The sequence below is a fragment of the Typopeltis vanoorti genome, chromosome 19 (assembly GCF_054136105.1).
Source record: "Typopeltis vanoorti isolate ZY-2024b chromosome 19, IOZ_Tvanoo_1.0, whole genome shotgun sequence".
NCBI lineage: Eukaryota > Metazoa > Arthropoda > Arachnida > Uropygi > Thelyphonidae > Typopeltis > Typopeltis vanoorti.
The window spans coordinates 97815818-97843064 of NC_143567.1; the positions used below are offsets into that span (position 1 = coordinate 97815818).

Genomic DNA, 27247 nt, shown 5'->3' on the forward strand with positions numbered 1-27247 from the left:
GCTGAGACTTAAATTAAACATGGTCAATGGAATTGACAATTCCTTTGCCGCTTCACATAAGACTCGAGCTGGTATACCATCCAATTCCACAGATGTATTTACATTAAGGTTCTGTAATATACTGTTCACCTCCATTTCATTCACTTCAGTTCCTGTATCAGCTATTTGTTCTCTTATTCCTGCAATATCATTGCCTGGATGATATACTCTTGCAAAGTGTTCGCTTAGTAATTCTACTATTTCAGCTGATTCAGTTATCTCCCTGCCATCAGCATTCCTTAGAATCATTTTGCCATATACATATTTTTTCTTTTTACTTGCAGAATATCTAAAGAAGTGTTTGGGATTCACTTTAGCTTGCTTTCTAATTTCCTTTCATAATCTGCTTTTACTGTTCTTACCATACTAGTTACCCTTCTGGCCTGTGCTTTGTACTGTTCGTGTGCCTGCAGGTCACCTTTCTCCTTAAATTTCATCCACAATCATTTCTTTTTTTGCAGCTCAAGCTTAATGGTGTTATTCGTCTTTTAACTCCCACTTGATTTACTCTCTGGACTCTAGGTATGTAGTTAGCCATTACCTCTCTCAAACACTCCTTAACCACTTCCCATGCACTATCAACATCCAGCCCTTGTATTAACATGCCATGGCACTGATCCAAGTAATCTCCTAAGCTTGCCATACTTACCAGTCTGGTAATTCCACATGTACCCTGTCTTAATTGAAAATTCCATACATTTAGCCACTTCCTAGGTCAAGACCTTATGATCACTCTCACCAATTTGGTGGCAATATGGTCATATTCATAATAGTCAATTTCTCAGATGCAATTACTAGGTCAAACACTCTCGAACCCCTAGTATATTCCATTACATGCTGTCTCAGGTAGTTATCTCTTAGTAACTGCATAAAATTCATTTCCTTCCTCCCATGTGTCCTCCACTCATCTATTCTGTCACCTGGTCTATAGCAGCACCCACTGTAAATTTTGTTCTGCTGATCTCAATCTCACACCAGATAGCCTCAAATGTGCTATTTTCACTATCCTGAAGTTGAACTTCTATTCTCTTTGGTTGCAGTTCATCAGCTATCATCAATAACACTCCCCCCATTCTTTTCTCTCTGTCTTTCCTGAACACATTATATTTCTCACATTCTATCCCACTAACTATATCATCTTCTGTTAGCCATGTCTCACTAATGCCAATAACCTGTGGCCAGGAAGAACTAACGAAGACCAAATATTCCTCCTTATTCGAAATACTCCTGGCATTAGTGTACATAAAGTGCAAAGTCCCCTAGCCCCATACCTATTTTAACGCCTTATACTGACTATCCCATTTTGGTTTGTTATCCTTCGTCCTAACTCAGGCATATTATACACATTCTTACAATCAACTGCCTCACTGATGTCTGCATGTCCACTTAACAGCATCCCCACCTTCCCTAAAAGCTCTAGTTTCCCTGCTTCTGCACATCCACTTTCACTTCATTCAGCAATAATTTTTCCATTCTCCGAACACCAAATCCATTCAGATGCAAACCATCCTTCTTGTATAAGTCCTTTTGCCCATCAAACTCACTCCACAGATCCACAAACTCCGCACCACTCCTCCTGCATAACCTATGCATAGAGTCATTCGCAATTATGACCCTCCTTCTCAACTCTATTCTGTCATACCATGGTAACAGACTGACTATCTTAACTCTCTCACTCTTTCCTTTTGCTACCGCTAGTAATTCTTTCTAGTCCTCTCTCATAGCAAATTTTTTACCTTTTAAATCATTCATTCTGGCCACTACTATCATTTCTTTCACCTTATGCTTCTGTGCTCTAACAGCCTCACTTATGTTATTAATTTTTGCACCAAGAAAGCACGATTTTGTCAAACTCTCATCTATTACACCTTTTACTGCTGAATCACTATATAACACTCACTCCTTAATTTTTCTTTCACTCCTGAACATGTTCTCATTTATCTTATCACACACTTGCTTCTTTTTGTTAGCTGATCCAATCGGTAGACATTTTTGTAATCGCTTCAGCTGCTGCTTCGCCCTATGTATCACTCCGCGCAACAGTCTTCCATGCTGTATTCTGTCAAAAGCCTTAGCAAAATCCAAAAAGTATCATGGTGTATCCATTCCCCATGTCTATCTCAGTGGTAACATTATTATAGAATGTGAGCATTGCTAAAATATGATCTTCCCTTAGTAAACCCATGCTGTTCATTGCGAAGTAGTGATTCTCTGTCAGCCCATTTCTGAATCCAAGCCCTCATCAAATTTTCCAAAATCTTCACCACCACTCCTGATTGGTCAATAGGTGGATACATCAATCTTTGCACCACCCTTGTGCAATAGGATTACGATACATTCTTTCCACTCCTGCAGAACCTTGTTCTGAGACTTAAATTATATATCTTGGTCAAAGGAATAACCAGTTCATCTGAACACTCCTTTAGCACCGTACTGATATCTCAACAGTCCCTATTGCTGAATTGTTATTCAGTTTGTGCAGCAGTTCTAATGCCTCCTCTTTATACACCTGAGTTTCTTCATCCAGTGAAGAGGTAGCAGTGAACTCAGTGTTACATACGCCAGGTTGATAGCCTTTAGCAAAATGAGCACTCATTAGCTGAACAACCTCTTCTGCATCTGTCACCTTCATACCATCTGCATTCAGAAGAGTTATTCTTTCATATTCATTCTTTCTTTTACTTGCAGCATATTGTTAGAATCGTTGTGGGTTGTCTTTAGCTCGCAGAATCAGTTTCTTTTCATACTCAGACCTAGCTTTCCATACAAGTTGTGACTATTGTAGCCTGCTACTTATAATTTTCATAACGACATCATCCTTTTCTTATGAATTTCTTGCTTAATAAGATTACACGTCCATTTGACTCATACTCTATTTATTCTTCAAACTCTTGGGACACATTCTGATATTGCATCATTTAAGTATTTTTTTAAGTGCTTCCCAGTATACCCCTCAGTTGGTCATAATTTCCTGCTTTGTAGTTTAACATGTAACCTTGTCTGAATGGAACATTCATAAATTTAGTCACCTCCCAAGTGAGTACTGCATGATCACTGTCACCAACTGGAGGCAGAAAATTTGCTTCTTTAACTGAAACACCCTGTGACACTACAATCAAATCTAACACTCTTTGACCTCAAATTCCTTCTGTCACATGCTGCCTGTCTTGCAATAGCTGAATTAATTATGTTTCATTTTTCTCATGTGATTTCATAGCTACCAAATCAATGTTTGGTAATTAACATCCCCCATTATGATTACTCGTTGTGTATCCATCATCTCTGTATGGTGATGTATTTCTTCATCACTAGCAACTGATCCACCAGGTTTTTAACAACACCCCACTATGTGAATCCTTTCCTTCAACTCTAATATGGTAGTTGTTTCCATAATTTTCATAATGTACCGCACTATGTAATTGATCTTATTAGATTCCACTACACACTAGATGGCTTCAATCTCACTGCCACATGATGGATTGTTACTAGCATTGCAGTCATTGGTCTCAATTCTAACTGGATTCAAGACATTTGATATCATTAGCAGCATGCTCCCTCTTCTCCTGCCCTCTATCCTTGTTACGTCCCCTTATTTTCATATATGTTAGTTTGTATATCAAAGGGATCTCTTACGTGTGACACGTGATATCTCTGGTTCACAAAGGAATAGCCTGGGGGTCGAGCCAAAACCTATGTGGATGATTCTTCCTAACCAACCTTTTGTTAAGAATATTTATTTTTTACTGCGCCATTTAGAACCCTTAGATTAATTCAAATATTAATCAAGAGGTTGGTAGAGAGCTTCGCCAAAGTATCACAAATAATTGCAATCGTAACCGAAAATTTACATTGAATGAGTTCCCCGCTTAGATCCGTATTATTTCACAGGTGGTGCATTAAATTCCATACAGACACAGGATTTAATTAAAGAATAGCAAACATTTATTTAACATAAGACATACAATACTATTTACGCAAAGAAAAGTTTTTCATCCAATAAGGGTTAAGAATTAAATCAAGTTTAACAGTATTTAGTCACTCAAATGAAATTCATACTAAGTTTCAATAAGCCTTATATATCTCTCCTGATACAACTATTTAACACTGTGAACCTTAATTAAACAATCCCTAATTTTATATCCTCACTCTAGACACAGTTTTATAATTCCTATTATAAGCAGACATTAATCTAATACAAATTTCATCAGATTACTCATACTATTCCACACACTTGTTTCCCTTTGTCCTAAAGTCCTCATGATAATTGGGTTCTTTACACTCAATAACTGGGTTCTTTGTTACAATAATTCTATGTGAGATTAAGCTCTTAATTCATACACGTGCTATGGGAAAATCGTACACTCTTAGTCACAAAGGATCATACAGGCACCGTTCAATTAACCTTAGTTATTCCATACAAAATATCCTTTATACACTACTAATTTTAGAATTAACAATTTTATTCTTTAAGCATTCACTCCAATGATCAAATTTCTATTATAATATTCTTGGACCAATTTTCAACCACACATTGCCTATTCATTTAATACTTTCTTTAAATCAAATTAATCACTTTCCTGCAGTCCTTATTTTTAACTATTCTTAGAATTCTTCGCTGATTAATTCTTTTACAATTCTTAGATTCTGCTTTCACACACAAATCAAAGAACAAAATTTTACTTATGTATGTGCTTTGTTTTCTTTCCCTCTGATCGACGATATGCCAATGCGATCTTCTTTATGGACCTCTAATTTCTTAGCACTTCGTGCTGTATAGCCTGCTACTATTTGGTGGAAGTTTGGAATCAGAATCTTCGCCGACAATCGTTCCTTCCACATGCTAGTGATGGAATTGGCACCTAGATACGCGGCCGACCACGAAGTAAAAAAAAACCGGGACATCCACGAGAATCTCAGGGGCACAACTCAGGAACACAGGACTAAGACCAGAAGACCCAATGACATCGAGGGGGGGATTCCAACCCTTTTATACCTCTCCTATCAGCCGCTACTGTAAACTTGGCCATTCACCCGAGGCGCAAACATGCTTGTGACTTCACAGCGTGCGATTCTCCCGCTACTCACTAGCACGGGACGGTATGGGGTAATGGTTTGCTTTCCCCCTTTCTTCTCTTGAAGTATACGTAAGCATAGAATTTTCTTGATTGTTTTCTTTTTTTTTTTGTTGTTTTATAAAATAAAAAACAATTTGACCAAAATTTAAGCATTACTATCAATACAACGTTAGCATATCTTCTTAAATATTCTTTCCATTTCTTAAAGTAAACACGTTTTTTTCTTTTTACACTAGTACATAACCTTTCCTTTAGCTATTTTACAATTTCTTCCTTTCTTCATCATCATCATCATCAAATTCCTGCCATGTACCCTCAAGGGGTGTACAGGATATGACAGTACTACATGAAAAATTACATCATTACTAACTTCCTATCTACAATTTTCCTCCAAATCAGTCTGTTACTTGTCAAGACTCCAACATTATCAGATCTTATATTTCTATCGTCTAAGGCACTTTGTACTGTATCAATCCACCTATATCTTGGTCTTCCTCTGGGTCGTTTTCCTGCCAACCTGGCAGAGAACACTTGTTTTGCTAATCTTTCCTCTCCCATTCTATTTAAGTGACCATACCATCTGAGATTAGCTCTGCTAATGCATTCCTGGATGCTGACAATGTCAAGTTCTTTCCTAATATCCTCGTTTTTAATATGATATTGCCATTGATGCCATCTGTTCACGCCTATAATCTTTCTCAGGACTCTCATATCTACGGTCTCTAGTCTTCGGTCAAGTGTTTTACTTCTGACCCAGCTCTCAGATCCATAAGTTAAAATTGGTTTGAACACAGTCTTGTATACAGCTAATTTAGTGTTCCGACTAATTTCTTTCTTATTCCATATGAATTTATTCAATTGACTTCCCACCATACCAGCTTTGCTGATTCTGTTGTCTATTTCTATATTTAGTTTACCATCTTCAGTAAAAATTGTGCCTAAGTAGCTGAAATGTTTTACTTGTTCCACAGGTTCTCCATTCACAACACAGTTGACATTTTCAATGATTCTGCCTATTTTCATTGTCTTTGTCTTTTTATTGCTGACCTTCATACCATATCTATTACAACAGCTATTCAATTTAGTCATGGAATCTTGCAGACTTGTATTGGATTTATTTAGAAGTATAACATCATCCGCATAAAGCAAAGAGTTGACATTAACATCTCCAATTTTGATATCAGGTTTAATACCACATTCCTTCATAATGTGATCCATATAGATAATGAATAACAGAGGGGATAATGTACATCCTTGTCTCACACCAGATTTAACATTAAACCATCTTCCTGTACTTCCTTCAATTCTAACTACTGACTCACAACTCAAATAAAGACTAAGTATTGCTTGATATAATGCCCCATTGACACCATATAACTGCAGCGTATTGAATAGCTTCTCTCTTGGCACCTTGTCATATGCCTTTTCCAAATCGACAAAACTTAAATACAGATCTTTGTTATATTCCCATGCTTTCTCGACTATTTGTCGTAAAGTGAAGATCTGATCCTGACAGCCTCTATTTGGCCTGAATCCAGCTTGTTCTTCACCAAGCTTTTCTTCCACAATTCTTCTCAACCATTTCTCAAGTATACTTGCATAGATCTTGCCAGGAACACTCAGTAGGGAAATACCTCTGTAATTCTCACATTAAGTTTTATTTCCCTTTTTATATATGGGTACTATGAGAGCTCTACTCCAATCATCGGGAATTCGTCCCTCTGTCCAGGCTTTCTGAACTATGCAGTGCAGCCACCGTAAGACTCTTATACCACCATACTTCAGCATTTCTGGTCGAATATCATCTACTCCTGCTGCCTTTTCACATTTCAAGCCTTTAATGGCTTTTTCTACTTCAAGTATGGATATGTATTCCTGACTGCATGCCTGGTCAGTGTTTTTTATCACTGTGCTGTCATCACTGCTTGTTTCATTTAGCAGTTTTTCAAAGTAATTACTCCATACTTCAAGGATATCTTTTTCTCCTGTTTTCATTTCACCTTTATCATCTCTAATTCCTTTTACAGCACTCTTTCCTCCATTCCTAAGCTTCTTCAACAACCTCCAGAATATTTTGCCACCTTCTTGATATTTATTTTCTATATTCTTGCCAAAGTCCTCCCATGACTTTTGTTTAGCTAGTTTTACACACTGTTTAGCTTTCTTACATTTGTCTCTATATTCTGTAAGAGTAAAACCTGACTTATTTGCCAGGAACTTTTGATGTGCTTTCTTCTTTTCCTTCACTGCCTCTTTAACTTCCTGTGTCCACCTGGGGGTTCTGATTTTTTTATACTTGCACACAACCTCACCACATGCCTCTCTGGCAGAATCAATCAATGTTTCCTTCAGAGTTTGCCACTGAATCTCCAAGGTTTGATTCCTGTTCTCAAACTCTTTCATTTTCTTTTCAATAATATTTCTGTATTTTAGTCTACAGTTCACATCTGAGAGCTGCTCAACTTTTATTCGCTTTAAAACTTTCTTACATGTTATTCTTTTCAATATGAAATTCAATTTTATCCTGCTCAAGACTAAATAGTGATCACTTCCAATTTCAAATCTTCTGTACACTCTGGTGTCCTGCACCAGGGAGAAAACATCACTATCAACAATAACATAGTCAATGAGACTTTTCTTATTCCTAGCCTCTTCTCTCCATGTGAATTTGTGCACATTTTTATGTTGGAACATGGTGTTAGTAATAACCAGTCCATGACCTGAGCAGAAATCCAACAGATATTTGCCATTATTATTAGCTTTGCTCTTTTCTCCAAATTTTCCCAAAATATTTTTGTATGTCTCACAATCATTTCCTACTCTACTATTTAGATCCCCAACAAGGACCAACTTTTCCTTTTTCATTGTGTCAGTTGCTTTTTCTAAAGCCTCAAAAAATTCCTCCACTTCTATCTTGGCAGAACCTTCTGTGGGACAATAGGCACAAATAAGTCTCATTGTCCAGTTCCCCATTCTCATATTTGCCCACATTACTCTACTTGAGACTGACTGCCATTCAAGAAGATTAGCCTCGTATTTTGTGTTGAATACTATGGCTATTCCTTCTTTTCCTTGATTGTCATTGCCTGAATATAACATTTTGTATTTATTGCTCAGAAAGATCTCACCAGTTTTGGTCTTTTTTGTTTCAGTCACCCCTATTATGTTGATCTGGTACTTATCTAATTCCTCAGCCAGCTCCATTTCTTTGCCATTCAGGCTTCTTACATTGATAGTACCGATCTTTAACTCTGGTGATGTTGAGTTGGGGTTTGTTTTCAGATTTGTTCCAGTAGCTGACTTTTCGCTGTTCGCCCTGGTTCCCTGGCGAAAACAACGGGGGCCTTGTTTAACCGGGCGATGCCCCAGCCGGCATGAAATTTTGTCATGTTGTACCATCATTTTTTATTTTGGTTTAACCAATAAGAATACAATTTGGTCGGCTAAATCCCAAATTGCCTTCTTCCTTTCTTTTTCTTGTTAATACACTTGGTATTTAAAGTACACATCACTATTATCCAGATAACAAATATTTTCAGTAAGCATTGTATATAGTTTATACTCTGTTATACAATGATAAGTAGAATCATGACATTCTAAGCTTATCAGGGTATAACACCTTCCTATAAATACTGTACCCTTTACACTCAATACCAGTTAGTATGTCTGATTCTGATTACCAGGTCTCACACACCTACAATCTGAAGTCCCTACATATTGACATTGACATAAGAATTATATAGACTTAATAATCTACCTGCATGTTCTTTTTCATACTCTTGTCTGCAGTTTGCAACACAGTTGGACAACTTGCAGATCTTTATTCTTCTCTAGTGCCTTTTACATGTAGACATCTTTGCACGCAATTTGATGGGTCCGAACCAGATGAACACAATGTTGAAATCATTCTCTCCTCATAACCATTTCCATGATAATGCCCTTTCCCGTCATGAGCACAATTATATAACATTGTTCTCTTACACTCATATTCTCACTAGCTAGTTTCCCTGACTCTCTGTGTTAGGTCTCATGTCAGTTATTAATTTTTCCAAGACTCCTGATAGCAAATGCATTCAGGTGTAGGCCGTCCCTCTTATACAAATCTGATCTTCCCTCAGACTCACTCCACACATCCAGAAACTCGCATCTATCCTTCTACACAGCTTATTCATCAAATCATTTGCCATCATAGCTCTTTTGAATTAATTTTTATCATATCAAGGTAATATACTTACTATTTTCACTTCCACCCTCTTCCAACAACCCTTTCATATTTTCTCTCATACTGAATTTTTCACTAGTTAAGTCGTTAGTACCTACTACAATTACAATCTCCTTTGTAATTATTATTATATTACATTATTATATGCAGCATTATTTTAAGTCATTACGTCATTTTTTGGCCAAACTACTTTGTGAAATAATGAAGCTTTTCGTAACTTTGAATTCCATACTTGCAGAGATTGATAATATTGGTAGTGTTTTTGCACTTTTTATTCAAGAACTATACATTATTTATTTGTTTGTTTGTTTTTCCCTAGGAAAAAACTGAACTTTTGGAAGCATCCCAGAGGAAATCAACAATCCTGTCCTGGATAGGATTGGGTTTAATGGGAGCTCAGTTTGGTATTTTAGCCCGACTGACATGGTGGGAATATTCTTGGGATATTATGGAACCTGTGACATATTTCATAACCTATGGAACAACCATGGCTATGTATGCTTACTTTGTACTTACAAGGAAGGCAAGTTGTTTTGTATATCTGGTACATGTTGTATTTTAAAAGTATTGTAAACTAAAGTAATTTTATTGGTAGTTACGATAACATTTGCTTCATATAAAGTGATCAAATTCTTGTAGTGCCTTTTTATATTTAGCTACCATTTTTTTGTTCTGGGAAATGACAGAATTTTGAATCTGAGAGCCATATTCATATGCATCATATAACAAACAAACTTTGTGCGCCGTTGGGTAAAGGATTAAAATGAGCATATAATTTCTTGTATAGTATAATTTACTTTGTAAGCGAATGAAAAAACAAAAACAATTTTATGTTTATCTCTAATTCAGAATATTTTAATAATATAGTGATACACCATTTTGCTAATTGCATATGGAAAATCTTCTGTTTGGATTTAGCATCTCTGAGTCAAAATCTCACTGGTGAGACCTCAGTAAATTTTGAAATTGGTCTAGATAGTAACCCTAATAATGCACAATAATATGCACATTCAAAAGGAAGTATGAAGTAAACATCAGTTGCCTCATGAGGCAACTGATGTTTACTTCATGACAAGTATCCTAGTTCATGTATGTGCAGATATCCTTCTTGAACCTCCTTTGTTTGCTCACTCTGAGATAAAGGATTAAAACAAACATAATTGCTTGTCTTGTATAATGTAACTATATTCAAATTTTATATATGCATATAATATATAAATTCAGTTATATTTCAAGCAATGTAATCCATACAATTTTTATACATAATATCTGATTGCTTTCTCTTTACATATGCATTGCATTTCAAGTTGGCCATTATTGTAATGCAACAAATAATACTTTAATAAGTGTTTTATATCTGAGCATATTATTTTTTGTGATATTTCAGGAAGCTACTATGAACTTCCCCTGTTTACAAGTTCCAGATGAGTAAATATTTATCTCACATCACCCCCCCCCCCCTTAACATGATTGGCCTGATGTCTGCCAGAACCAAGAAACTTGGCTCTATATAAACATTATCAATATCACGATCATCATCAAATTCCTAATATATACCCTCAAGGGGTGTACAGGATATGATAGTACTATTCAATACATGCAAAATTTACATCATTACTAACTTCCATCTACAATTTTCCTCCAAATCAGTCTTACTTGTCAAGACTTCAATATTATCAGGTCTTATATTTCTGTCTTCTAAGGCACTTTTTACTGTATCAATCCACCTATATCTCGGTCTTCCTCTGGGTCTTTTTCCTGCCAGGTTGGCAGGAAAAAGACCCAGAGAACACTTGTTTTGCTAATCTTTCCTCTCCCATTCTGTTTAAGTGACCATACAACCTGAGATTATCTCTGCTAATGCATTCCTGGATGCTGACAATGTCAAGTTCTTTTTAATATCCTCATTTTTGATATGATATTGCCATTGATGCCATCTGTTCATGCCCAGGACTCTCATATCTGTGGTCTCTAGTCTTTGGTCAAGTGCTTTACTTCTAACCCAGCTCTCAGATCCATTAGATAAAATTGGTTTGAACACTGTGTTGTATACAGCTAATTTAGTGTTTTGGCTAATTTCTCTCTTATTCTATATAAATTTATTCATTTGACTTCCTACCATACCAGCTTTGTTGATTCTCTCTGTTTCCATATTTAATTTGCCATCTTCACTAAAAATTGTTCCTAAGTAGCTGAAATGTTTTACTTGTTCTATAGGTTCTCCATTCACAATGCAATTGATATTTTCAATGTTTCTTCCTGTTTTCAGTCTTTGTCTTTTTAATGCTGACCTTCATACCATATCTATTACAACAGTTATTCAATTTAGTCATGGAATCTTGCAGACTTGTATTGGATTTATTTAGAAGTATAAATCATTCGCATAAAGCAAAGAGCTGAGATTAACATCTCCAATTTTGATATCAGGTTTAATACCACTTTCCTTCATAATGTACATCCTTGTCTGACACTAGATTTAACATTAAACCACCTTTCTGTACTTTCTTGAATTCTAACTGCTGAGTTACAACTCAGAAGACTAAGTATTGCTTGCTATAATGCCCCATTAACACCATATAACTGTAGTGTTTTGAATAGCTTCACTCTTGGCACCTTGTCATATGCCTTTTCCAGATCTACACAACTTAAATACAGATCTTTGTTATATTTCCATAATTTCTCAACAATCTTTCATAAGGTGAAAATCTGATCTGACAGCCTCTATTTGGCCTGAATCCAGCTTGTTCTTCACCAAGCTTCTCGTCCACAATCCTCAACCATTTCTCAAGTATACTTGACTATAGCTTACCAGGAACACTCAGTAATGAAATACCTCTGTAATTCTCACATTCAGTTTTATTTCCCTTGTTATATATGGGTACTAGGAGAGCTCTACTCCAATCATCTGGAATTCGTCCATCTGTCCAGGCCTTCTGAACAGACGGACGTATGGAGATATAAAAGTCTTACAGTGGTTGCACTGCAACCACTGTAAGACTTTTATATCTCCATACTTCAGCATTTCTGGTCGAATATCATCTACTCCTGCTGCCTTTCCACATTTCAGGCTTTTGTTGGCTTTTTTTACTTCAAGTATGGATTGTATTCCTGACTGCATGCCTGGTCAGTGTTTTTTACCACTGTGCTGTCATCACTGCATGTTTCATTCAATTTTTCGAAGTAATTACTCCATACTTCCAGGATATCTTTTTCTCCTGTTTTCATGTCACATTTATCATCTCTAATTCCTTTAACAGCACTCTTTCCTCCATTTCTGAGCTTTTTCAATAACCTCCAGTATATCTTGTCACTTCTTGATATTTATTTTCTATGTTCTTACCAAAGTCCTCCCATGACTTTTGCTTAGCCAGTTTTACAGACTAATTTTACAGACCAGTTTTACAGATCTCAGCACTTTGCAAAAGTATATCATCAAGGTGGTGACATTGCAGAAACGAATAAACCAGTAGATTATACGGGAATTGTGGTTAATGAAGTGGAGGTGAGTAGTCTATTGCATAACCTCAATATCAATACATCTGTGGGATTGGATGGTATACCAGCTCGTGTTGTACGAGAAGCAGCTAAAGAATTGTCAGTACCCTTGACCATTTTGTTTAATTTGAGTCTCGGGTCTGGGTTAGTCCCGAGCGGGTGGAAAGAGGGGAAAATAGTTCCACTGCATAAAGGTGGTTCCAAGACTGCTGTTGTAAATTACCGACCGATTAGCATATCAGGAATCATTGTAAAGGTCTTAGAGAAAATAGTCAAAAGGAAAATACAAGATTGGATTGAAGAAAATGGGATACTGTATCGGGGACAGCATGGTTTTGTGAAGGGTAGGTCATGCCTCAGTAACTTGCTCACGTATTATAACACAGTGACGGCTGAACTGGATAAGGGTAATGGGTTTACGGTGATTCTACTGGACCTTGCCAAGGCCTTTGACAGGATTCCACATGGAATTCTAATCAGTAAATTGCATCATATGGGAATGGACATAGGGTTGGTGAGATGGATAGGAGGGTGGTTGACGGAGAGATATCAGAGAGTGGTTTACTCGGGAGTAGAGTCCACAAGACGGCCTGTGACTAGTGGTGTGCCACAAGGATCTGTTCTTGGACCAATGCTGTTTAATTTGTTCATAAATGATATAGGAAATGATCTGAGAGGAACAGTTCATTTGTTTGCGGATGATGCGAAGTTGGGTAGGGCAATAGTGAATGCAGATGACGTCAAAATTTTGCAGGATGATTTGGATAGATTGGAGGTCTGGGCTAAGGAGAATGGATGTCAGTTTAATGTGGCAAAATGTAAGGTTATGCATTTTGGGGTGAAAAGATTGGAGGCAGTTTACTGCATTGGTGGAACCCTGCTCCAGGAAATTGATGAGGCACGAGATTTAGGAGTGTTGGTGGATAGGGAATTGAAATTTAGGGGACACATTGCAAAAGTGACCAAAACAGCTCATCAAATCACTTGGTTGCTGAAGAATACGTTGACAAGCAGAGACAAGCAGGTTATTGTTCCTCTCTATCGAGCCTTGATAAGACCCCATCTAGACTACTGTGCTCAGATTTGGTCACCTAGGTTTCTTCTTGATGGGGAGGATGTGGAGAGGATCCAGAGGCGAGTGACCAAGATGATAGCAGGTCTGTGGAATGAACCGTATGAGAACAGGTTGAGGATTTGTGGGTTGCAAAAATTGGTTGATAGGCGGAGGAGGGGAGATATGATTGAGACATTCAAATTACTGAAGGGTTTCTATAAAATTAATTCAGAAGATATTTTTGAGAACAGGGCTGGTTGTGGGAGGACTAGGGGACATCCATGGAAACTGGGCAAAAGTGTGGTTAGTAAAGGTGTTAGAGCTGGGTTCTTTACTTTTAGAGTAGTGAATGAGTGGAATGCGCTCCCTGAGTCTGTAGTGGATGCTGTGACAGTGAATGAGTTTAAGGCGAGGTATGATAGATACTGTATGAATGTCAGATAGTTGTGATGAATATGATTTGGGGCCTCCCTCGATGAGTCTAATGACTCCCTGGAGTTGCCCGTAATAATAATAATAATAATAATTACATTTGTCTCTGTATTCTCTAAGAGCACAGCTGACTTATTTGCCAGGACCTTTTGATATGCTTTCTTCTTTTCCTTTGCTGCCTCTTTAACTTCTTGTGTCCACCATGGAGTTCTGATTTTTCTATCCTTGCAGATAACCTCACCACATGCCTCTCTGGCTGAATCAATCAGTGTTTTCTTCAGGGCTTGCCACTGAATCTCCAAGGTTTGGTTCCTGTTCTCAAACGCTTTCATTTTTTCTTGAATAATGTTTGTGTATTTTAGTCTATAGTTCACATCTGAGAGCTGCTCAACTTTTATTTGCTTTAAAACTTTCTTACGTGTTCTTCTTTTTAATATGAAATTCAATTTTATCCTCTCAAGACTAAATGGTGATCACTTCCAATTTCAAATCCTCTGTACACTCTGGTGTCCTGCCAGGGAGAAAACATCACTATCAACAATAACATAGTCAATGAGAATTTTCTTATTCCTTGCCTCTTTTCTCCATGTGAATTTGTGCACATTTTTATGTTGGAACATTGTGTTAGTAATAACCAGTCCATGTCCTGAGCAGAAATCCAACAGGTATTTGCCATTATTATTGGCTTTGCTCTTTTCTCCAAATTTTCCTAAAATATTTTTGTATGACTGACAATCATTTCTTAGTCTGCTATTTAGATCCCCAACAAGGACCAGCTTTTCCTTTTTCATTGTGTCAGTTGCTTTCTCTAAAGCCTCAAAGCATTTCTCCACTTCTATTTTAATGGAACCTTCTGTGGTACCATAGGCATAAATAAGTCTCATTGTCCAGTTCCCCAATCTCATATTGCCCACATCACTCTACTTGAGACTGCCTGCCATTCAAGAAGATTAGCCTCGTATTTAGTGTTGAAATACAATGGCTACTCCTTCTTTTCCTTGATTGTCATTGTTTGAATATAACATTTTGTATTTATTGCTCGATAAGATCTCACCAGTTTTTGCCTTTTTTTGTTTTAGTCACCCCTATTATGTTGATCTGGTACTTATCCAATTCCTCAGCTAGCTCCATTTCTTTTGCCTGTTGATTGTACCAATCTTGAACTCTGGTGATGTTGAGTTGGGCTGGGTTTTAGGATTTGTTCCAGTAGCTGACTTTTCGCTGCTTGCCCTGGTTTCCTGCCGAAAACAACAGGTGCCTTGTTTAACTAAGCGACGCCTTAGCCGACATGAAATTCTGTTATGTTGTACCATCATTTTGTATATTGGTTTAAGCCAATAACAATACAATTTGATCAGCTAAATCCGAAATTACCAGCCCATCCTCGTCCGTTCACTATCCAAGTAGATACCTAACAGGGTGCACCACAAGAAGGTGAGGATTGGACTTTAGGTCAGAAGCCCTGGTCAGTTCTCTGCATTCCTTTAAAGGCTATGTGGAAGTCTCCTCTTAGTTATATAGCTTTGACCCCTAAACATCCCTCAATATCATGATATGGTTGTTTATCCTATTTAGTTTGCTCTATCTATCATGCTGTGTTTTCTCTGATCAGTTTTGTCTGTTTTGCAGGATGAAAATCCCAAGTTTCCAAGTATTTTCCGGTTAAAAGAGCATCATTGATACTGACTGAGCATTGGAAGCTCTCCCATTCATGTATTTATTAAGAAAGAGAAGCCAGTCTGATTTGAACAGTCTTCTAAGTCACTTGAATTAGAAATAATTGAACTATTGTGGCATTCAGTTAGATAGTTAACTTCAACCATTTATAGTTACTAAATCAAGTTAGTTGTTTCAGCAGTTGACATTTGACAGAATGCTACATGGAAAACTATTACAAAATCTGGAGCAAATGGAAATGAATATGAAGTACAAGATTTTGTACTAAGGCCACTACTTTTTAATTTGTATATCAATGATATAGGGAAAGATTTAAGAGGGAGGGGGTGAGATATTCAGCTGTTTCATGATTGTACAGAACTGGAGAGAGAGAGAGAGGAGAAGAACAGTGGTTGATAAAGGGGATGTAGATATCCTGCAGGATGGTTTAAATTAATTGGCATCATCATGGGCAAAGGCTAATGATTGTCAGTTTAATGCTGCAAAATGTAAGGTTATGCATTTTGCATTAAAATTGTTGTATACAGTGTATCATATTGAACATGTTGGATTACAGGAAATTGATGATTCGAGGATGGTGGATAGAGAATTGAAGTTGAGAAGGCATATTACAAAAGTTGGTAAAATAGCTCAAAGGATTATTTGGATGTTGAAAAACATGCTAACAAGCAAAGATAATGGAATTATTATTCCTCTTTATAAAGTTGATTTGCCACATTTTGACTACTGCACACAGATTTGGTCACCTGGGTTTCTTGAGGATCAGGAGTTGGTAGAGAGGATTCATAGATGAGTGGTAGAGATGGTGACAGATCTGTGGAATATTTCCTACAAGCAAATGGAACATAGGTTGAATGTTTGTGAGTTACAAAGTTTGGTTGATAGGCAGAAAAGAGGGGATATAATAGAAACTTTTGATAGATTAAAGGGGTTTTTACAAAATTGGAACAAGTGAAATTTTTCATCTTCTCATCTCATCTTTCTTTTTCCCTCTTTTACCTTGCGGTATCTAGGGTTAGTTAATCATTGGACTTCAAACCGTTGACAGGATAAGGTGGTCAGCCCTACGCCCCGGTGTATCCTATGTCCGTAGTGTTGAGTTCTCAAGGCCGGTTTGCCTGCATTGAGGGATGAAAAACCCCAGAATAAACTGGGGAAAAAACCCTGCTGTCCACACCCAAGACCGGCTAACTTGGCTATGGCTGAGGAAGATCCTTCAGCTCCTCATATCGCTGACGGGAATCGAACCTAGGACACTCCTTCCCCAGGCATATCGTTGCAAAGCGCATAGTCACTAGGCTAACCACGTGGCCATTTTGTGAAATTTTTCAATATATGACTAATAGAGAACTAGGGACCATCCATGGAAGTTGGCTATGAGTATGGTTAGTAGGAGTGTGGGGGAGCAGAGAGTGTGCATGAGTAGAAGAATGGATTGCCAGAGTTGGTTGTGAGGTCCCTGAGGTGAATGGATTCAAGGAGAGCTATGATAGGATTTGTGTGTATAATGGTTAATTAGGGTCTGCCATAATGTGTCTTCAGACTCATGGAGATGCTGTAAAATAATAATAATAAAATACATTGTGACCACTGCATGTTGTAATCAGCATTATTAGGTGATGGAAATGTTAGAAAGTTATCTCGCCAAGAAATGCATGGCAAGATCTAGCAAGATAACCTCAGGACTGAAGGAAGCCTCAGAATCTATGATAGAGCAGTGAATTGTAATGTACCCCTTTTTCCCTATGGTTTTCATATTCCCATACCAGTATGGCACCTGTAATAGTATAGGCTCACACTTTTGGTTGTAATCTTAGATGAATACCTACAGATATATGTAACATTTCTAGTTAATGTAATGTTTCCTACATTGTGTTGACAGTTTTACAGAACAAACCTCTGTCTCATAATTAAGAAGAAAAGCCAAACGGCTATTTTTCTGGCGAAGTTGATAAATTAAGGGGATAAAATTCCCTTATTGTTTTTCAGCCAGTATGCGAAACTCTAAGATCGAAAACTACGATCTAAGCGTTTCGTGCCGACGGACTATCGGCGAATCCAAACGTAAGTGACCACTTGGTAGTACCACACCAGGGCAACTCAATGCAAAGGTGGAACAAGCTCCCTCACTATTCTTGATATTTTCTCATAATGTAAAAACACACAGCTCCTAGCAGATGTAATACTGCTTTACTTTACATTATGAGAAAATATCAAGAATAGTGAGGGAGCTTGCTCCACCTTTGCATCTAGTTGCCTTGGTGTGGTACTACCAAGTGGTCACTTACGCTTGGATTCGCCGATAGTTCGTCAGCATGAAATGCTTAGATCGTAGTTTTCGATCTTAGAGTTTCGCATACTGGCTGAAAAACAATAAGGGATTTTTATCCCCTTAATTTAAACCTCTGTCTCTTTCAACACGATAATGCATATCATACTGCAACTGCTGTTACAACTCAGTTTGAGGAAGATGATATGGAGAAAATTGATCACCCTGTAGATAGTTCAGGATTCAGAGAAATTAATGTATTAAGAAATGTTTTAAGAGGGAGGTTTGTGTCAGTTAGCTCTGATATACCTAAAGGATATCAGTGCTTATTGATAAGTGAAATTTCATTCTTCTTAACTTTCAAGTCTCTTGCATTAAAATAATGAATTTTATAGATATCATTTCTGGAAAATTTTATATTATGAATTTTATATTTATTCATTTGGTTTCAGAAATATATCTTTATTAAACAGTCCTTCATTAAACTTTCCATTGAAATATCTTCAATTGTCTGAGTTCTTTTTCATTTCATTCCCAATATTGCATTCCTAGTCCAACATTTCACATCATTAATTAATATTTATCACAACTGATTATTTATTCATTTATATACATGTTTATTTTTATTTATATCGATGTCCATTTACATGATTAGAGCCTATTTGATAATCTTATTTGAACATACAAGGCCTTGTTGTAATGAAGAAAGCAGCAGGTAGTAGTAGTAGTGAATTACATATTAAAGCATATTCTGACAGTTAAATATAAAAATAAAACAACTACCATTATTATGACTGCACAGATAGCAAGAATATGCTAATCCAAATACATCTGCTAAATCAATCCTGCAAGTGCTGAATAATAAGTCTATAATGGCAAAAATATCGGTCAGTAAGGTTTATTAATTACAAGCGTGATTAGCCTTCGTGATGTCTGCGAAATGGAATAGCAAATGTGAAAGGGATATTTGCTGTTCCAGTGAAATATAAAGGGACATTGAGTGGACAGCTGAAACCTCAGAGCATATAATGTATCGATCAATAATACTAAAGGGGAAGAAAGTGTAAGCACAAATGCCTAATAGATAGTCTTAATGTTGAAGCAGCTCTTATACGGTGATGTTGGGTAAGAGAGAGAGAGAGATTCAGTTTGATTATATAACCAGCCAAAGGTATTTGTGCTGTACTGTTAGTGTGCTGTATTGCAATGTCAGTGTAGTGTAATGTACTGCACTATTTTCAGCAAATACTGTTTTAATGAATTCACTTGTTACAACATCCAAAAAAAAAAGTTATGACCAAATTCTCATAATTCCAATGCTGATCTAAAGAAAATTTGCTGCAACCTTTCACCATAACAAATTATTTCTTTGGGCTTTATGCATTTGCTATAGCTAGAGTTGACTATATTTTCTCATTTGACAAGGTGGGATTTTTGGCTACTTGCAGTATTCACCAAATTAAACACAATACTGTACACATCATTTTCTAGACTATAGAAAGTTCAGACATGAACAAGAGCTTACAAAAATACAGCATGAGTTGCCCTGTTGGTACTTAAAAGATGTGAACTTTGCCTGGTAATCTATATTCAAGGAGTGTTCAAAAAAAGACCGAACTTTTTAAATAGTGTGCCAACCAGCACAGAGAGCATGCTGTGGCTACTGAGTGCACCTAGCGGCAGGTTTTGACAACAAACTGCCATTAGTTGTTGAGTTACATCTGCTGAAGTGAGCATGTGCACAAGTTGTTCATCGGGTTAGTGGCAAAGTGACAATGAAAGAGCTCGAAGAGCAGCATGTGTGTGTGTATAAAATTTTGCTGAAAACTTGATAAAAATTTTACAGAGACATTTCAACTGCTTAACCAAGCATACAGGGAGGACTCTATGAGCCAAACACAGTGCTATGAATGGTTTAACCATTTTTAAAAGGGCAGAACATCAGTCAGTGAAGATCCCAGGCCTGGATGGTCTTCCACATCAACAGATGACGACGACCATGTCAAGAGAGTTCATGCCGTGATTCGTGGAAATTGTTGTTTATCTGTCCAAAAAGTTGCTGACAAAGTGGGCATCAGCATAGGATCTTGCCATCAAATTTTGACTGAAAAGCTTCAGATGCATTGTGTCAGTGCAAAATTCGTGCTGCGTTCGTTGACTGATGAGCAGAAAAAGAACTGTGTTGAAATCAGTCAGGTGCCCTATCCATCCCTATTCTCCGGACTTAGCCCCATCAGACTTTTTCCTGTTTCCCAAACTTAAAACCACTTTGAAAGGACATAGTTTCCAAACTATAGAGGAAATTCAGGAAAATGTGATAATAGAACTGCACACATCACAGAAATTGCGTTCCAGGAAGCATTCCAATAATGGAAGAAATATTGGGAATGATGTATTGCCAGTTGAGGGGACTACTTTGAAGGGGACAGTGCTTAAAATGTTGTAAAATGAGCAATAAAGTCTTTATAGCAAACGTTCGGTCTTTTTTTTGAACAAGCCTTGCATATTAAAGGGATTTGATAGAACTAGAAAGATAAAACAGAAAGAACGGATAAAAGGAAAAAAGATAGAACTAGAGGTCACCTCTGGGAAGTCGTGTAAGAGTGGTTAGTCAGGGTATGCAAACTAGATTTATTGCTTTGGAGAGTGGTGAGTGATAGATTGCCAAAATTAGTTGAGTAACCTGACAGTGAACAAGTTTAAGAAGAGATTATTATTACTACCATTATTACTACCCCAAGACCTCATGGAGTCAAAGACTCATCTGGGAGGTCCTTTTATCACACACACATCTCATCATACCGTGTCTTAAACACACTCATACTCCTTGCAGACACCACACTCTCAGGCAAGGCATTCCAATCATTCACAACTCTACACAAAAAAAAAACCTTCCTCTCACTCCCCTACTCACACCCTCTTTATACAGTTTCCAGGGATGACCTCTGGTTCTCCCCTGATCCTCCACTATTTTCTGTAGAACTTCTCCAGCATTGATCCTATAACAACCCCTTACCAACTTGTAGGTCTCTATCATATCTCCCCTCTTTCTCCTATCCACTAGACTCTGCAAATTACATCTTCTCAATCTTTCCTCATATTCTACATTCCAGAGGTCAGAAGCTACCTTAGTCAGTCGCCTTTGGACCCTTTTCAACATCTCTTCATCCTTCTGAAAACCAGGTGACCATATCTGGGCACAATGGTCCATGTGTGGCCTAATCAAAGCCTTAAAAGCCTCATTGTCCTCCGCATCATTCCCAGAGGCCTTTGTGTTCTCTTCACAATTTTGGCTGTGTCTTCTAAATTTTAGATCCTTATCCACTATCACCCCCAGATCTCTTATTTCCTCTGCCTCCAACAATATATCCTCACCAAGCATAAATTCTGCATCCCATCTTTGTTTTCTAAATTTTAAAACCTTACATTTTGCAACATTGAACTCACATCCCCATTTCCATGCCCAATCACTCAATTTATTCAAGTCTTCTTGTAAGGCCACAAAATCTTCACTACTCTTCATGGTTCGTCCCAACTTTGCATCATCTGCAAACAACTGAATATCTTCATCCGAATCTTCACCAATTTCATTAATATACAAGTTAAACAGTAATGGCCCTAAAACAGACCCCACTAGTGACTATCCTTTTCCTGGATATCGCTCCCCCATACACAACTTGTTGGTACCTATCAGATAGCCAGTCTCCAATGCAATGCACTAATCTAATATCCAACCCCATCTGCTCTGTTTTGACTGTCAACTTATCATGAAGTACTCTATGAAAAGCCTTTGCGAAATCCAAGTATATTACTGTGTATCCTTCTCCTCTGTCCAAGGAAGCAGTCACTTTACTGTAATAAGTAAGTAGATTGCTAAAACATGACCTCCCTTTAGCAAATCCATGCTGTCCATCAACGATAATGCCATTATTGTCAACCCAACTCTGGATCCTAGTTCTCACAAGCTTCTCCAACAATTTAACCAATACCTGACACACAGATAGGCCTATAGTTTGATGCTTGAGTTCGATCACCTCCTTTATGAAGTGGCACAATCTTGCTCTCTTTCCACTCCTTAGGAACTTGACTGAGTGAAAGACTCGTATGAAAAAAATATGTCAAGGCAGGTGTCAACTCCCTGGCACATTCCTTCAGAATACGTGATGATATATTATCTAGTTCCACAGCCTTATTAACATCTAGTTTACTCAACTCTCCATACACCTCTTGCTCACCTACAGCCAGTCTCTCCTCCCCATCATCAACTGCTCTCAATCCCTCCACGAAGTCACATTCAAAAGATTGAAAGACCGTTATGAACTGCTCATTAAGTGTCTCCACCACACATTCTGCAACATCTGTCTTTATACCATTTTCTCCAATCAATGTCATTCTTTCTTTTGCTGGCTACATATCGAAAGAACTCCTTAGGATTCTTTTTGGCTTCATTAGCTAACTGCTGTTCATACTTCTGTTGAGCTATGATATGATAGGTATTGTGTGTATAAAGTTTAGTGTAGGCAGGACCAGCGCATAGTATTTTTCTTGTGTGTGCGATTAATGTTCAGCACCTTTCCAAGAAATTTTTTTTGAATAAAGTAGAGAAGAATGAGTTATCAGTAGTAAGCCGACTTTTAGGGCCGGACCACATGCATCCGATCCGATTAAAATTAGGATACGGCCCTTACACGGAACTCAACAATTAATCATAAGTTGATTTATGATACATCAAAAAATAAAGAACTATAAAAGAATATATTTTCGTAAATTTTAATAAAAAATTACAGTGATATAATCGGTTTCAGGATAGAATTTCAGAATTTATTTGTTCATTTCCAGGAAGATCTGAAGTAGCTTAAACGGAAGAAGATGTACATTCATAATTATATTTACCATTCTGTACCATTGTTTGTTTAAAGTCTTATCTCATATTTTTTGACATCTTTTAGGCGCCTTTTCTTCTGCAGCGCCTGTGTATATTGCACACTTCGCACACGCCACCAGCCAGCTCTGAGTGTAGGTATTCTGTGATGAGGCTTCTGACTTCATGGTGATATCCTTGTAATAATAATAATAAGCTATCCTATAAAATCCTCCTAGTAATATATACATATATATTTCAATTATGTCTCCTCTTTCCTTTCTGTCAGCTAAGTTTGTAACCCACAAATCTTTAGTCTACCCTTATAGAGAACATTTCACAGGCTTGCTACAATCCTGATCACCTACCTTTGGATCCTCTCCTCCACTTCCTTATCCCTAAGAAATTCAAGTTACCAAATCAGTGCACAGTAGTCCATATGTAGTCATATCAAATCCATATAAAGGTAAAAATAAACTTTCCTTATTCCTACTTGTTACTGAGTACAACATCCAAGTGATCAGTTATGCTATTTTGCCCACTTTTGCAATGCATCTCTGAATTTCATCTTTCTGTCCATCATCACACCTAAATCCTTAGCATTATCTGTGTTTGTGTATGATATAACAGATTTACTTGGATGAGAGACATTTCAAGTAGATTAAATGACCAGAAGCCGATTTTTTATATATATATATATATATATATGAGGATGGTCGGAGAAGTTCTCGGTCTCAACCATAAATAGCAACACTATCGGCAAGAGTTTTTTTTTTTCTAAGTCGATACATCTGTCATAAGCATTTATGTGAAATTGCAAGTAGTTTGTTTTATACAGCTGAAGCAAAAGTGCTGTCTGTATTCCTTAAAATGGATAAAATTGAGTATCGTGCGGTTATAAAATCTTTGTAAAAGAAGGTTTAACGCCAAAAGAAATTCATTTGTAGTTCATAAAAGTTTATGGGCACTCTTCTCCTTCATTTTCGACAATTAAGAAATGGGCTGTCGAATTTAAACGTGACCGTACCAGCCTTGAAGATGATCCACTTGAAGGACGTCCAAAAAGTGTAACAACACTAGAAATCATTGATCAAGGGCACGATATGGTATTGGATGACCAGTGAGTCAAAGTGTGTTAAATTGCTGAGTCTATAGGCATTTCAAAAGAACGTGTAGGATATATTTTGCATGAAAAATTGCAAATGAAAAAGCTTTGTGCAAGATGGGTGCCCCGCTTGCTCACAGCAGATCAAAAATGCACTCTCATGAAAATCTCCGGACAGTGCTTGGAGCATTTTAACAAGAATAAAACAGATTTTCTGGGTTGAATTATTACTATGGATGAGACTTGGATTCACCATTACACACCAGAATCCAAATAACAATCAAAACAGTGGACAGAAGCTGGTTGTTCAATGCCAAAGAAGTCAGTTCCATCAGCAGGAAAGGTCATGGCATTGGTGTTTTGGGATGCCAAAGCATTTTGTTTATTAATTATCTTGAAAAGGGTAAAATAATAACCGGGGAATATTATTCTAATCTTTTAACCAGACTAGACAAAAAAATTCGTGAGAAAAGACCTGGTTTGCAGAAGAAAAAAATCATCTTTCATCAGGACAATGCACCTGCCCGCAAAGGTGTTTTGACAATGGAAAAATTAAGGGATCTGCATTATGAATTGTTGGAACATCCAACCTATTCCCCAGATTTGGGGAATAGGTCTGACTTCTATCTCTTCCTCTCTGGTCAGCATTTTTCTTCGAATCAAGAAGTGATTGCAGCTGTAGAGAGGTATTTTGCAGATCTTACTGAGAACCACTACAGGGACGGGATAATGGCCCTAGAGCATCGCTAGAATAAATGTATGTCTTAAGGGAGATTATGTTGAAAAATAAAATAATTTTGAAATTATAAATTCGTTTTTTCATTGTTAGGCCAAGAACTTTTCAGATCACCCTTATATATATCTGCTTCCAGTAATAATAATATTAATAATAATATAAGTAACAATATTAATACCAATAATAAATAGTATATATATATATATATATATATTTGGTGCAATGGATTTACCCTTATGGATTATGGCTATGTGACATAATTAAATAAATTTAATGACTAGAGGCCGAGGGATACCAAAATAGAAAAATATCATTTATTATGTGAGCATACAACTAGTTTCATATTCTTAGAGCAGGTGCATAACATACAAAAATGTTAGCAGTATGTTTGCAAGTTAATTTATAGCTGCTATTCTTTTGTAATGTATATTTTTGTATTTCTCTTTTCATGTTATGTGCCCAATGAAGTTTTCTAAGAAGATGAAACTAGTTTTGCCTTTGCATCTTTTCAAATAATGAATAATATTTTTCTATTTTGGTATCTCTTGGTAAATTTATTGAATTTTATATATATATATATATATATATATATATATATATATATATATATATATATATACTGGGGGGGGGGCTGAAAGTTCTGATAAAACACCTAGAACAAATATATATTAAAGTAACTTATAACCACAAGAAAGAACATACAAGGATATAAGAACATAAGTTACCTTCATAACTCTGCTACATGTTCTTTCTTGTGGTTATATCAGTTGCTTTAATATAATTTTTGTTCTAGGTGTTTATCAGAATCTTCTCAGCCCCCATTGTGTGTGTTTGCGCGCGCGTGCATGCATATGATCCTCCATAGTTCATTTCATTTTGATGATGCCCTTTGGATGGAAAGACCTGGTTTTGAATCCCTTCTAGGATGTGAACAATCTTTATCACAGTTTTTTTCATTCAATTGTGAGTTATTTAGTCTCATATGGAAGTGGCTTGGATTTTCCTTCCAGAAACATGTTTTTCATTCCATAGCCAGGCAAATCAGCCAGAAGAACAAATGCAACTGACAGTCATAATACACTATGTAGATAGGTGTTGAAAATTTATTTATCACTAGGTTAGACTATATAATAGATTTAGTTTAATCCTTTATCCCAGTGAGAGCAAACAAAGTTTGCACCTGAAAATATCTTCAGGACTAAATATATAGTGTTGTACTATCTTATCCAGTAAGTAGTGCAACACCAAGGCAACTCGTGGCAAAGGTGGAGCAAGCTACCAGGCACTTCTAACCCAGTATCTCCCATAATGCAAAACACATTTCCTATGTGGATATGTATACTGTTATGCATTAAAGGGATTGGCCATCTACCCAGACTAGTTTCGACCTTTATTGAGGTCTCTTCAGTGGGAGCTATTATAGTCTAACCTAGTGATAAATAAATTTTCAACATCTTTCTCTAAATCCAGAGTAATTTTTAAAAAAGGTGATAAACCTTTTGGCAACTCCCATAGGCACAGATGACTTGCTACTGCTTCTGCCTGGTATCTCCAGCTTTGGGCCTGGCTCCCACTGAAGAGACCTCAATAAAGGTCGAAACTAGTCTGGGTAGATGGCCAATCCCTTTAATGCATAACAGTATACATATCCACATAGGAAATGTGTTTTGCATTATGGGAGATACTGGGTTAGAAGTGCCTGGTAGCTTGCTCCACCTTTGCCACGAGTTGCCTTGGTGTTGCACTACTTACTGGATAAGATAGTACAACACTATATTTAGTCCTGAAGATATTTTCAGGTGCAAACTTTGTTTGCTCTCACTGGGATAAAGGATTAAACTAAATCTATTATAGTCTAACCTAGTGATAAATAAATTTTCAACATCTTTCTCTAAATCCAGAGTAATTTTTAAAAAAGGTGATAAACCTTTTGGCAACTCCCATAGGCACAGATGACTTGCTACTGCTTCTGCCTGGTATCTCCAGCTTTGGGCCTGGCTCCCACTGAAGAGACCTCAATAAAGGTCGAAACTAGTCTGGGTAGATGGCCAATCCCTTTAATGCATAACAGTATACATATCCACATAGGAAATGTGTTTTGCATTATGGGAGATATGGGAGATACTGGGTTAGAAGTGCCTGGTAGCTTGCTCCACCTTTGCCACGAGTTGCCTTGGTGTTGCACTACTTACTGGATAAGATAGTACAACACTATATTTAGTCCTGAAGATATTTTCAGGCGCAAACTTTGTTTGCTCTCACTGGGATAAAGGATTAAACTA

At 37.0% G+C, this 27247-nt stretch overlaps 1 protein-coding gene across 2 annotated transcripts in view; it reads left to right on the top strand.

The window, feature by feature from the left end:
- Window positions 1–27247, top strand: part of LOC150096381 (calcium uniporter protein, mitochondrial-like) — a 147687-nt gene that overhangs the window by 98665 nt on the left and 21775 nt on the right. For both annotated transcript variants that reach the window (XM_090409152.1, XM_090409153.1), the window contains one exon: window positions 9656–9859. In XM_090409152.1, coding sequence (XP_090265278.1) covers window positions 9656–9859 — 204 coding nt within the window. The remainder of the gene's footprint in view (window positions 1–9655; window positions 9860–27247) is intronic.